This window comes from Parathielavia appendiculata (genome assembly GCF_033297405.1).
Source record: "Parathielavia appendiculata strain CBS 731.68 unplaced genomic scaffold N657scaffold_2, whole genome shotgun sequence".
NCBI lineage: Eukaryota > Fungi > Ascomycota > Sordariomycetes > Sordariales > Chaetomiaceae > Parathielavia > Parathielavia appendiculata.
This window is the reverse complement of record NW_026944221.1, coordinates 440,714-454,371: the sequence shown is the minus strand read 5'-3', so window position 1 is coordinate 454,371 and position 13,658 is coordinate 440,714. Positions and strand designations below refer to the sequence as shown.

General features: G+C 54.2%; 3 protein-coding genes across 3 annotated transcripts; 1 reads left to right on the top strand and 2 right to left on the bottom strand.

Annotated features, from left to right (window-relative positions):
* Nucleotides 1–89: 89 nt before the first annotated feature.
* Nucleotides 90–1,331, top strand: N657DRAFT_565635 (uncharacterized protein; the record flags this gene model as incomplete). The annotated part of the gene is made up of 1 exon (XM_062788373.1): nt 90–1,331. One exon carries the CDS (start codon nt 90–92, stop codon nt 1,329–1,331), a length of 1,242 nt encoding a protein of 413 aa, XP_062650587.1.
* Nucleotides 1,332–3,607: 2,276 nt separating this feature from the next.
* N657DRAFT_176565 (uncharacterized protein) lies at nt 3,608–3,927 on the bottom strand. The gene has a single exon (XM_062786098.1). It carries the CDS (start codon nt 3,869–3,871, stop codon nt 3,689–3,691), a length of 183 nt encoding a protein of 60 aa, XP_062650586.1. The 5' UTR covers nt 3,872–3,927; the 3' UTR covers nt 3,608–3,688.
* A 3,055-nt stretch (nt 3,928–6,982) lies between these two features.
* Nucleotides 6,983–12,845, bottom strand: N657DRAFT_566801 (MFS general substrate transporter; the record flags this gene model as incomplete). Its single annotated transcript, XM_062788453.1, has 5 exons — nt 6,983–7,524; nt 7,585–8,442; nt 8,502–8,583; nt 8,656–8,730; nt 12,786–12,845. 5 exons carry the CDS (start codon nt 12,843–12,845, stop codon nt 6,983–6,985), a joined length of 1,617 nt encoding a protein of 538 aa, XP_062650585.1.
* Between the last annotated feature and the right edge of the window lie 813 nt (nt 12,846–13,658).

Here is a 13,658-nt window from a genome sequence, read left to right as displayed (position 1 = left end):
GGTACTCGAAAGAGGGAGAGAGAGGCGAGAGATTTTAATTGTTGGAGACTGTTTGGATGTCTCGGAGGACATCGCAAGAGCCAGAGAAGATGGCCACCTACTCTCCCTACGGGTCCACTCCCGGCCAGGAGTATCTTTATGACGAAAAGAAGTTCCCCAGCCCGTCCCCGACACCGTCCCCACGTGGTCCGAGTTACTACTACGGCGCGACTCCGCAGCGCCCCGCGACGCGAGCTCACTTTCGCAACGGAAGCACCAGTGGCATCAACAATGGTTACGCCAGCCCCCGCGGCCCCTCATTTTCACCCCGGTACACGAGCGACGGCCAATACGCCACTGTCAATGTGAGTGTCTCGCGGTCACGCAAGCCCAGTTTCTCGGGTCCGCCGCGCACCACGCGCGAACGCCGTTCCTCTTTTTCCTACCATCGCGCCTCGGTCTCCCACGGGGAATCCGACGAGGACGAGTTTATCGATCTCGGCGGCGGCCAGACCTTTGTGCTGCCCGGGCGGTCCCGGCCGAGGCCATACAAGGACCACTTCACTGTCAACGCTGGTGGGCATGGAACTGATTACGGCTACTACGCACAGGGCGGTCCAATCTTCGACAGAGAGGCTCCTGGGTTCGCGTCGCCGCGGTACGAGGCAGATCGCCGGCCGCCGGTCGCTGGTCACCCGGTCGCTGGTCATTCCCGCCGCAACTCCACCTCGGTGCCTCAACGGCCACAGACCGCCCGGCCTTCGGCCACCGTGCACAAGAAGCCACCACCACCTCCCGTGACCCGCCAGGCCACGGAGGCCGATGCCAAGCGGCACAAGATTCCGGCGGGCTACTCGCTGAAGAACTGGGACCCAACCGAGGAGCCCATCATGCTCCTTGGAAGCGTCTTTGATGCCAACTCCCTAGGCAAGTGGATCTATGACTGGACCGTCTACCACCATGGCGCCGGCTCTCCCATCGGCGAGATGGCCGGCGAGCTCTGGCTTTTCCTTATTCAACTAGCTGGGAAGATCAAGCGGGCCGAGGAGATTGTCCCCATGATCCGGTCCAAGGAAAACCGTGAGATGGTTGAGGAGTTTATCGAGGCTGGCGAGCGGCTCACCGACAAGCTCCGTAAGCTTCTCAAGGCCTGCGAGGCACCCATGCTCCGTTCCGGTTCCAAAAAGAAGGAGGGACAACTCGGCAAGAGCGCCGGCGTTGAGTTTGTCGAGACTCTGTTCGGCGCCGACCGCGAGCTTGACAAGACGCAGCGCTTTATGGCGTCTGTCCGCCTCTGGAACCTTCGGTTTGACATGAACTGCGAGGATATCCTCAAGAAGCCGACCATGTAAAACCATCCATCTCCCTGTGCCCCTTCCGCTTTGCCGTCGGTTTCTTGCACACCTCACCCGGGCCACACAACAACAACAACAAAATGCGCAAAAACACAATCAGGATACCCACAAGCCAGGCTGTACGATTAGGTCTCTTTTCGGAGTCATTTGGTCATCCACATCTTTACGCAGAGGAGGGCGGTTTCTCGCCTACTTTGTCCATACACACATTCCTCGGGAGTAGTCCCGCATCACGGTGGCCGTCTTTTTGCTTCGGTCTTTCTCAGAGATACCCAACGCGCGCACGAAGGTCGTTTTTCAACACAACAACAACAACAACAACAATAACAAGAGTCCCATGCTGATAAAGCAAGGGGATGGCGAAATGGATCCTACGATCACGTCGCTGCGGCCGGAGACAGGCTTGCAGCCTACAACCTATGGGGAGATGTACAGGAACTTAAAAGTTACCGGGGTCTTAACTTTCTTTTTGTTGTCTTCGAGTTTGGATGGATTGATGGAAAGTGTGCTGGTTTTGTCCGATGCTTAAAAGAGGAGGCATATGGCAGCGATGCAAGGGTCACAAGCCCTCCAGATTCTTTAATGGCGGTTTTGTTCCGGGGCTTGGAATGAGGGATCGGTTGCTTTTCAGTTGCTTTTTCGTTTGATCAGAGGGCTCATCGCTGGATGTACGAGGCTCGTTTCAGTTTCTCCATGTCCCCCGACGTGCTCCAACAATTACAGCGAGCCGTCCCATTTTTCATACTCTCCTGTTTTCTCTTGGGTTTCACAGGATGGATATACCCCCTTTCGAGTATTTGTTGAGTTGCACGGGAATTATAGACTAGTGGTAGCAATTAGAAGGATACGGATATCCCGGTTTTCGATCTCGTGTCTCGCTCGTAAGACACAACTGTGTGCCTGGTTGTGTTTGCCAGGCATGTGGAATTGTGTGCCCAACAGGTGCCACGCCCTGGCCTTCGGGTACTCGCACCACATTCCCCTGGTCGTAACCGGCACGAAGCAGGTGAAAATTGCACGAAAGAAAATCATTAATAAGAAAAATTCTATCAGGGAAATGAGACTGTGTTCATTTCTTCATTCTTCGCGATTCCCAACATAACCCTGGACTTCCAGCCCTAAGATCATCCTCAGTATTTTTCTCCCCGTATCATGGTAAGTTTGAAATGGAACGCGGTGCCTTCGAGATGCTTTTTCCGTGCCGTTGCGCGCCACCAAATTTTGGGGTTCCCGTCCTCTGCGCCTCACAACCAGGAGTTGGAGAGGTCTTTGGATGAAACAATTACAAACACACACCCCAGGTTCCAAACTCGGGTGTTTTTGCACAGGGAAGCCTGAATATCTGCCTGCAGGCACAGGCAAGCAAGTATTCCATGGAGGAGGATCGCGGTTCTGAATCTCAGTTGGCTCCTACCATATCTCTTTAGTGAATTGCTGCCTGGGTTGGGATTCTCTGGCTTCGAAGTTTCGGGCCCATTCCAAATTCGTGAACCTGAAATTGACCGAACAATTTCCTCCCGGCTGTTTTAGTTTCTGTGCACAGACACTACCTTCCTGGTCTCTGCACTTTGCAGTTTCTTTCTTTCTTTCCGTTTGTGCTGCCAACCCCGTACCTATCTGCAGCTCCTTGTCAAGTTCAACCCGAGCTAAAACACCAACGGGTTATGCAATTCTCTGTTACTTTTCTCTCCGTTTGCTGGAATCACCCAACGGCTTCGTACGATTCGTTCCGTAGATGTATGTGGCTGCATCTATACAGGATAAACGGGCGGAGATGTCTCCTCCCTCCTCGCCTCCGGACCGAACCAAGAGATTTGATGTACCGAGCAAGACAGGTGCGACCTCTTTTTGCCGCGGCTGGCGGTTATGTGCGCTGAGAATTTCCATCTGTTTGTGCAATGGCGGAGGTACAATGTAGCACACTGGCGGGGACCCGTAACCCCCCCAGTCATCATTATTCGGGCCATTTCCAAAGCCTCACTTGTCGTCTTGTCTCGGCAGGGGAGCCGAGGCCGGACTTTACAACTGCGATCTTGAGTCGCATGAAACTGAACTGGGTACAACTTGGAAGGAACGCAGGAGAATTCTGAATAAAGCCAGAACTGTCCTGGTCATCTGTTGTTAGTCCGGTTTGGTTGCTTTGTGTTCTCTCTTCTGAAGCTGCCCTCACCTTCAGCACGACCCTGTCGCATTTTGCCGGCATAGGGACCTGGGTGCCGTTCCGCGGGGCGGCCCTCAAAGGAGACACCTTACCCAATTTGTGCGTGTTTCGAGCGCTGGTGTGCTGTGAGTGCTGTGATAGGAAATTTGAGAATGACCTGACATTATTGGGTTGAGTGTTTCTTTTCTGCTCTTCACCTGATCAACAACATTATGCACGCCCCGTTGGTCAAGCCCAGGCAATGCCACGAGATCGAAACCAGCCCTACACGTGGACCCGCTGATGCCGTTATTTTAGCGTCAAACAGACCCCAATCACAGCCACTGCTGCGACCGGATTTAGCGCGCTCCATGTGATGACTTGCTCTGGACGGCATCTACCTGACGCCGCAGTAGTGGACGTCGAGTCCGTTCTATCATGCAGTTCTGCCTTGAGAGGCCAAGTACATTGTACCTATGTCACAATATTGACCCCGAGTACAGGTTTGACGACGATTTCCGAGACTGATGCGGTCGAGGCGATGATGTAAGTGGGTTAGGGTTATACGTGCCACCGCTTGCCGCGACATTGTCGGACGAGCAAGCGCCACTTTACCCGCCTGTCCTTAGGGATGAATCTGCTGCTTGGGACTCCTCAACGCGTTTGTCTTAGGCTTCTAGCTCGGCGCATGGAATTTCCCGGAGCGGGGCGGCAGTTGGCCGAGCCCGTTTCCGAGGCCTATTCTGGGCTTTTTACGGTAGAGTCCAGTCGCCGGGGGGAGGTTGGGGGCTGAGAGGAACAAACATGCTTGTTTCTTTCTAGCATGAAACGGCACAGCTGAGCTGCGCCAAATTTTGATTTTCCCGGTTGTTTGTTTGCCTGTCGGAATTGAGCGCGAAGTATCGAGCCTGTACCCCTGTGTCCCCGTGACTGTCACACCTCTTTAGCCGTCTGAGTGTCTGTGTAACGAACTGTGGGAGATTCTCAATCCCAGGGCGATTCGGTGGTCAAAATTGCATCAGTGCACGAATCTTCCGAGTTGGTTTGTCTGGATTGGTTTTGTCCCTGCGACACAGTATCGCTAGTTCCAGGTGATGTCCGCAGCTTTGAGTGCACCCCCTCGCTTCCCTCCGTGATCTCTACTCGGTGGATGGAGTGTTACATTAAGATGATGTTTATCTCACGCAAAGGGGCATGCTTACTTATATATCCCTACTCTCAATTTTTCTCATTTTGTTTCTGGTTTTTAATGTATTTTTCTCTTTTTTTGCTTTTTTTCTTTGCTTTGCCACAGCGGCTATTCGAGCTAAGGTGGAAGGAATGCCGACGTGCTGCTCACTCGCCTGGGTCAACCGTGAAGACGACGAGGTGGTGAGTTTCTCGGCCGGTGAGGTTGTATCCTACTGCCTTGTGCTCATGGTCGCTCAACGAGCCGTGTGGTGCTGTGCCGTTGATGCGAGGGTGTAAAGGATTCTAAGGAACCAGACAAACAAGGCGATTGTTCGGCACAAGATCTAGAGAAGCATAGCACAAACGGCGATGCATATAAGAAAAACTCCACACCAACTACTATACCAGCTTGCCGGGACGTAACCAGAAGCAGTTGACTTCGAACCTGGTGTCGAGCACTACGCAGGAACGACGAACAACGGCAGGACGATAGTCGATGAGAAACAAGTGATCCCGAAAGATAGCCTGAACAACCGAAATGAATCGAGTACTTACTCGATTTTACAGCTCGTCTTGCTCATCAGTTACCTTCCCATGTGACCTCGTCAACACTTAGGTTAGCCATTTCGCTTTCTAGCACATAAGCATACCGCAGATGTGATATTCCTGATTTATGCTCGCCTGTGCTCCGGTCGTGCGGGCGGCTATCTGCAATTGCGTGCAGCACATCGCGAGGGGCCAATCAGGGGCCATTCCGGCCATGTGTCACCTTCACAGAGACGCTCGGCACATGCAGGGAGGTGTGCACACCTTCGCCTGTTTAAGAGTCGTTCACCTCGCTACACGCTTGTCTGTGAGGGTGCGTGGTTTTTGTAAACTTGTCAACGGGTCCTAGACAGTGTAGCCCCAGCGTCAAGTCGTGAATAAGTAGAGGGGAGTGTTTTCTTTGCATTGATTCCTTGGCTGCGTCAGGCAATTAGTAAACTAGTGGGCATGAACCCGTTCAGCACTGATCGCTCCATAAGTATTCTCTTCCAGGTTGTTCAACTTGTCAGGAGCTGCACAACATTCCATGGCCGTTAATCGGGGTTCCCAGAACAAATCCGGTGCAGTCCAAACCAGAAAATGGCTCTCATGTTCTCCCTCATTCTGGGTTACCACGCGACTGTACCCTGCATGCTGTGCTTGCTGCACCCAATTATTTTTAGGGATGACGGTGTGGCGCCGTCGTCCAGAAGTGCGTCCTAGCAGTCAGGCGCAGCATTGCGCTGCAACGCCCAATTGGGACCCGGAGATGGGTGCTCTGTGGCATCGCTCGGTGGTACCACAGTACCTACATAGTAGCATTGAACGATTACTGGACTCACCCCCCTCCATCAGCCGCTCACCGTACTACTTCTTTGGTCTTCTAGTAAGGCATCCAAGGTGTCAGGCATCGTTTGTCCAAGGTAGTCTCCCATCAGCGACGCCGTACCGTATCCCACACACGGTGGGATGCACACCCTCCAAGGTGTTTGACCGTTACACCTCACGCCATATGTACAGCACCTTCCAACCAGGAGATGCGGATGTCTCGGGCGCGGAGAGGTCAGCCCAGAATGACAGGAATATATACACATGTTAGACAGGTCGGTCAGGGCCTATAATCGAGTGAAAATATCGAAGCACTCCTCATTGAAAAGAAAGTAACAAGTCCTGCTTGGGTCATGAACCAGGCTTGCTGATCTAGGACTTATGTGAAGCGGGGTTGAGGGCTTCGGGCGGGAAAGCGTGGGAAGGGGAAGTGCGGAGCGGGCGGGGTCTGGCGAGTTCCGGCCGTCGTGGAGTACGGTGATTACGGGCCAGCGAACCCAGGACAAGTCGAAGCAAGGAAGTCGTCTGAACACAATACTAAGTTGACGTAATGAGCGATTTGTTTGTGCCCGACATTCTCCAGGTTTCAAGTCTACGGGCGGGTTTCGAATTTCTGAAACGAAAATTGGCATCAACACACCTCCAACTCCATATCCGCCCACTGGAAGAACCGCGCGATGTATCTCGCGAATGGGGCCCACGACGTCATATTCGGCCTCTGACTAACAGGGGATGTGATCTTGCAGTTGGCCTTGAGGATCCAGTTGCAGTATGAGCACAGCAGCCCCCTTGTCTTCTTGCAACAAAAACACTCAATTCTGTGCTGACAATCGTCGATTGTTCCAGGAAATCACGCCAGGTACTTGAGGGAAAGGAGATTTTATTTGTGAAGAGGAGAGCCGATTAAGTATACTGCTATAGTAATCGATGAGGGGTGTTCAGGGCGCAAGGCAAGGACAAGAGAGTCGGGTACGGACGGCCAGAGTTAAACCTGGCCCTCGGTGTTGCCGTTGTTCAGTTTTGAGCTCTTTTTCTTGACACTCCTCCACTCCATGGCGAGGCTGCCCACAATGGTGAGTACTGACATGCAGATGCTGACGACATACACATGTGTCAAGGCATCGTTGAAGGCAACCAAGACGGGTTGCAACAGGTGCGGCGGAACAGTAGTGTAGATGGCGCTGGCGCCAGCCTGGAGCATCTCGGCTGAGCCGGAGCTAACGGCACCCAGCGTGGACGGGAGATTCTGGACGAGGCGGTTCTGGAAGACGGCCTGGGCGATGGCGAGGAAGACGGCTCCCCCCAGGGTCTGGGCAAAAGCAACGGCCGATGTGGCGATGGGAACATCCTCGATGGGCAAGACGGCCTGCACGGCCATCAGGGGCTGCTGCATGCCCATCCCAAAGGCGAGACCTGTGAGGGCTTCGTAGCCGAACCACTGGCTGAAGGTGGTGTCGACGGTCCACGTAGACATGAGGCCCTCGCCAATAGGAGTGAGAATGGACGCCAGGATCATGAATGGGGTGTCTAGAAGACGATTAGGTCCTTTCCAACTACAAGGGAGAAGACAGAGGTGGGATCACATACAATAACCTATCAGAGACACCAAAGCCCCAGACACCAACAGCATGACGACCAAACCGATCAACACAGGAAGCAGGCGGAGGCCCGAGTCTACCGCGCTGACATGCTGGATCACCTGATGCCAGAGCGGGGTGTAGTAGACAACGATCAGAAACGCCGAGGCATTGCAGAAGGCGTACCACGCACCCGCGGCGACACTCCGCTGAGCGATGATGCGTGGCGGGACAATGGCATCGTCTTTTCTCCAGAACTGAACGGCGCCGAAGGCCACGCCCGTGACTCCAAAGACGACGAACAGGCCGATGATTCTGCCATCGCGCCAAGGGTACGTCGAACCACCCCACTGTAGCGCTAACAGGAGACTGACGATGGACGGGATGAAAAGAACCAGGCCAAGCCAATCGATCTTCTTGATGCGGTCGAGGACCGACAGTTGCACCAGGTTGGGCTGGTCGGGCGGCCGGAAGAAGAGGACAATGACCAGGGCGGCGAAGGCGCCGAAGGGCAGGTTGATGTAGAAGCACCATCGCCACGTAAGCTGGTCTGTGAAGACACCTCCGAGCAGCGGCCCGCAGACGGACGCGATGCCATACATACCGCCCATAGAGCCGAGAAAGATGGGCCGTCTGCGCAGCGGCACCGAGTGGGCGATGATGATTAGGGCCCCCGGCGAGATGCCTGATGCGCCGAGTCCGGCCACAGCGCGTCCAATGATGAAGGCAGCGCTAGTGGGTGCGAGCGCGCATACGAGGGACCCGAGCTCGAAGAGGCCGATGGCAAGCAGAAAGACGACTTTGATGGCGAAGAACGTGTAGGCCTTTCCGTAGAAAAGCTGGAAGGCAGATACGGTCAGGAGAAACGCTGGGGGCAGGTGTATCAGCAACAGCAATCTGTGTAGACTGGAGACTTGGTATCCTTACAGCTCCCATACCATCCAATGTCTGACATGCTTCCAAACTCGTCGGTAATTTTGGGTATGGCGTTGGCAACAATGGTTTGATCCTGGTGTGGAATTAGTAATGCGAGGCCGAACAGGTCACTCACTCGGGGACTGTACAACAGGGACATACTAACCAGAGCCACGAGAAAGACAGAGAGCGAAAGACCCACGGCGATTAGGATCAGGCCTAAAGTCGATGGATACCTCGCCTTAATATACACTTCTCCGTCAATGCCATCTTTGTCGTGTTTCTCTCCGAGCCTGCCATCGTGGTCGTCCTGAGTGGACTCTTTCTGCGGAATTGGCGTCTTCTGGCCTTCCGAAGCTGCTGTCTCAGCCTCCAATGTAGTCATTGATTCGTATCTATAACAAAAGAGCCAGGATTTGAAGTTGACAATAGGCCAGTCGCTGATAAAGAAAAGGGAAAGTGTTTGATCTTGCAGTCAGAGTCCGAGCCATTTGGATTATCTACCTCGAGGCTGACCCCCCTTTATATCAACTGATATGAGTATTATGACAATCCGCCGTTCGGTTGATTTAAAACCTGAAGATTGCGCGACCCGGCGTTGGAAAGGGATGTCGGCATGCAAGTTGCGGAGGCGGCGTGGAGGCGATTCGTTTGTTGTTACCTACCGTTGCAGCCTATCCAACCTTTTGGCGTTTTCATCATGAGCAGGGATCGCAGAGCCTTCCACAAAAAGTTTAGCGTGGCCGAGAAAGCATGATTGTCGTTTATTACCACCCCGAGTCCACACGGGCATCAGATGCACGATACGACGCATCCAAGGACTCGGAAGCCGCAGCGATCTCAAGATGCCGTTAAATTCCACAGCAAGTCCTGCTCGCCGATTTTTGTTCGGCCCTGTATGAAATCCCCGGACCCAGCCAATGCCGAGCGAGCATCAGCAGACTGTCGCGCGCTGCCTTCCGAAAACGCAACGAGGCAGATTAACTGGATCGAAAATCCATGAAACCAGATGGACCGACGTTCCAGGGAGGGCCCTTTCCTTCTGTCCCGCGGTCAAAGGGCTGTATCAATTGCGTCGCCCGGAAATCACGTTGCGGTGTGTCATCCAACGTCATCTTCCTGGTCGCCGACTCACAGGGCTAAGACTCAGAGGGCTGATCAGAGTTATTGTTAGCTTGCAGATGGCAGAAGGCCGACCTGCAAATCCTGCGAAGAACGTAAGCAACAGTGCCGCGGATACCGGAGGGGCGACTTCGTCTTCATGAGCGATGGCTGGAGAGCACCAGGAGTGGCCGCTGGCAAGGCAAATGGTCCACCAGGAGCAGCCACGCGGACTGGGCCTCGCACCTGCGCCGGAGGCCTAGAGACTCCTCACACACCGCCGGCATCCCAAGAAGCGTCCCGAAAAGACGACATGCCCAGGGTATTACAAGAAGACTGCCGAAACAATTACAAAATCACCGGTATTGTCCTGTCACGGCCACTTACACCAGAGCCCCTTGCAATCTACGTCTCCTTCTTTTTGTCGCAGTTCACCCTTGATCCACCTCGACCATCGCGAGTCATGGTTCAATGCTTGCGCCAATACTTTGGCCAGCTCCTCGACCGGCCGCCCCTACCTGGGGTCAAGACCCATCCAGTGACCGAGGCAGCCGAAGCCCTTGTCAAGACTTACTTTGGCAGGCTCCACGGCTCAGACCTACTCATTCGCGAAAGCATTTGTTCGTACGTCCGCGCACTCAAATCGCTATATTCAAGGCTGGATGAGGTCCAGTCCGTTGGCCTTGTTTGCTTGGAAGAGGACGACTGGACGCGTCTCGCCTTTGCTTGTTTGTTCCTGACCTTCTGGGAAGTGAGTACCAACCCAGCAGCTCGCCCACTAGATCAGCGCTAATATAACGGGAACATGAAGCTCACCATGCACCCTAACGGTACGGCTTGGCAAAAACATGCCCGAGGTCTGGCCAATCTGGTCGAAGGCCGGGGACCGCAAGGCTTCCGCTCTCCCAGTGGCCTCGAGCTGATAGGTTCGCTACGCATGCTGATTGTAAGCACCGTCATCCAACCCAGCACATGTAACTACTTGAGGTTATCTCACAGCCAGCTGAATAGTTGCTTGAATCAATCTCCTCCAAGCGCCGTACCTTTCTCTCTCGGGAAGGTTGGCAAAGTTTTCGAGACTTCCGCTGGCCCGGTTCTCCGGCCATGGTCGCCCAGTCCATCATCCGAGCCGTTGAATCAGGCGGTCCGAAACACTACCTGGACTACCTCGTCAATGAGCTGGTTACCATCTCGAACCTGACCGCGGACTTTGCAGAGCTCCGTGACGCAGACTTGTCCGCTCGATGCCCGTCCAGAACGCAAGCGTCACTGTCCGAAAGCGTTGGGGCTCTGCGACGACTCGAACTGGTTCTGGCACATATCCAAGAAGAAGTCGGCATCTTTTCGCCATACGTGCCATCTCGACAACCATCATCTGGTGGAACCAGCGCCCAAGCCGCCGTTCTCACAAAAACACACAACAACTCGCCGTCCGGCCGCGGCAGAACCCTTCCCTCCTCCAGCAGTGCCCAGCTGCTGAAATACAACCTCGTTGGTCTTTGCCGGACGGCCGCAATGACTCTCCGCCTCCTCATGTGCGATCTCATCAACCAGCAAGGTGGCGAAATAGCGGATGGAGACAGGTTGCTGCACGAACAACGAGGGTCACTCATGGTGCATGCCGAGGCCGTGCTGGAAGCCATCCCCTATAGCTACCGCAGCGAGATATTCGACGTTACTCCCATGTGCTTTGTTGCGGCGTTCCGGTTGGCTGAGGCTGTCTTGGTGAGGGAGTCGGACGCTCTACAGAGGGAGGTTCGGAGGAATGAAAGCGCACTGGCGAAATGCAACAGCATGAAGGACTTGGTGAGGTGCCACTTGGAGTATGTGGCGAGTAAGAAGATTTGTGTCAAGATAGACGTTTGAGTTCTAACAAGGAGAACCGACCTTGTAACGTAATCTGTGTTTCTAAAATTTCTCCGCCCATTACTCCATACCATCCACACCAAATTTGTAGGTTAGCATGGCAGACAGCCCGAGACTTGGTTCCGTTCGTTGAATGAAGATTGCTTATAACCCGGTGGCCCACTCCCTGGTCGTTTTACCCTCCGTACGGATTCTCTTCTGGGCTGCAGATGTTGTCGGGACGGCCCAGGCATACGGCTAGGTCAACACCCTTTTAACCACGATCAGAACCGCGAATGTCACTCTCAACGATGGTCCACACTCCGTGTCACGTCATCGAGACGATATAGAGTTTCGACAGCATCGCCGTCTGCAAGAACATATTGGGCATGCTCAACATGTCCTGGTTCTCAGTTGTTTGGTCGACCGCGCGTCAAGGATTGGGAACTTAATTCCTGATTACTTTAGTAACACAGATGCGAAGCTTTCACACTTGATGACTTGCCGGCCACCGACCTCATTAAAGAAGAAAGAATATAAAAGAAGAAAAGAAAGTCAAGGGGTAAAGGGAACTGGAGGGGAATGGGGAACTAAACTCTGGCAGCTGGGCCTAGGGTGGGATAGGTAGATATGTATATATGCTAAACTTCTAGGTCTGGATGACCACGGGGAGGAGGAAACGTAGCATGTGTTGTAGATCACTCGGTTGCAGATGTGTCCAGTCCAGATAGAGATGTCAACGCAATAATGTATTCTCGCTGGCAATGCCATGGCCGCCGAACTGGGTAAAAGCCAGTCAGCTACCACTACTCTACTGCCCATTCACCACGCCACCACTAGTCTGAGAGTAAATACAGTAAATCGAATTCCCTAAACCCCGTTGGCCCAGCCCTGGTTTGGACCCTTCGCTGACACCCATTCCCTCTTATCCTCAACCAACTACCACACAAAGAGAACGAGGTAAACCGCCACAAAGGCAACCTCCCCCCCTACCCCATACTCGTTACAGGTATCCAAAAGTGGTCATAACCAAGCCTACAGCGCACTCTTTGCGAACTCTTCTCTGATCAAGCCAACAACAGTGCCCGGCAAGATGCGCTCCAGGACATCCACGACACTCTGCTCGAACGGCCCCATCCCCCTCACCAGCCTGTTCGTCCCCTCCTCACCTTCCCTCTCCTGGGGCTGGACCATCCCATCCCCATTCCGCTGCCGGTTCCCTTCGCGTCTGCCGCCCCTGCTCTGGTTTCTGCCACCGGGTGCAGTAACAACATCAATAACACCCCCAGTCGAACCGACACTCGCACCCGCACCCGCAACCCCATCGGGCCTCTCCTCCAGGGCATCCACGTACTCCTCCTCCTCCTCCTCCTCCTCCTCCCAATCATTATGATCATCCTCTTCCCCCATAGCAGTAGTTTCAACATGCACCACACGAACCTCACCGGCACGTCCACACCCAACCAGCTTCATCAGTTCCTTACGCATCTCTTCAGCACCCCCCTTGGCGATCCAAGGAAAGGCCGCCTCCAAATAGACCTTCGCCGGCACAGCCATGTCGTCCCCCTCCCCGGCAATCACTCGCTCCATCACCTCCAACGACGGCGAGCGGGGCGTCGTCCAGCGGTATGCCACGGCATCATCTACGTCGTCGTCATCGGCAGTTGGTGATGGCGGCGGCGGTAGTGTTGGCATTGGCACACCGTGAATGTTGCCGATGCGTACCATATCGCAACTGAATGTGCTGGCGACCGTTTTGAAGTCAGTCTCGCAGAGGCGGGTTGTGGCTTTAGTCTCAGAGTCTTGGCCAGAGTTGTTGTGGTTGTGGTTGTTGTCATCCGACTCTGGCGGGGTGAGGATGGGTTCTCCGTTGCGGCTCGAAATATGTGAGGAGCAGGATGGTGCAAGGGTGGGTACCGAGGTGGGTGCCTTAGAGCAGGTGAATTGGGACGGAGTTGATGCCACGAAGTCAGTGTCGCCGGGATTGGGGTTATTCTTTTTCTTGCCCTTGTTCTTTTTCTTCTTCTTGTTGTTACTTTTTTTGCCCTGGGCTGGTTGGGGTTGGGCGGAGGTTGCTTGCTCGAATGATGCGGTCTTTTCTCGCTGTCGTGCTTCTTCAGGGGCTTGAGCAAGTGCCTCCTTCTGGGCGGCTTCGCTGTCTTGTCCTCGCTCTTTAGTAGCCTGAGCCGACGGCATCTCATGGGAACTGTCGTCCTGGTTTTC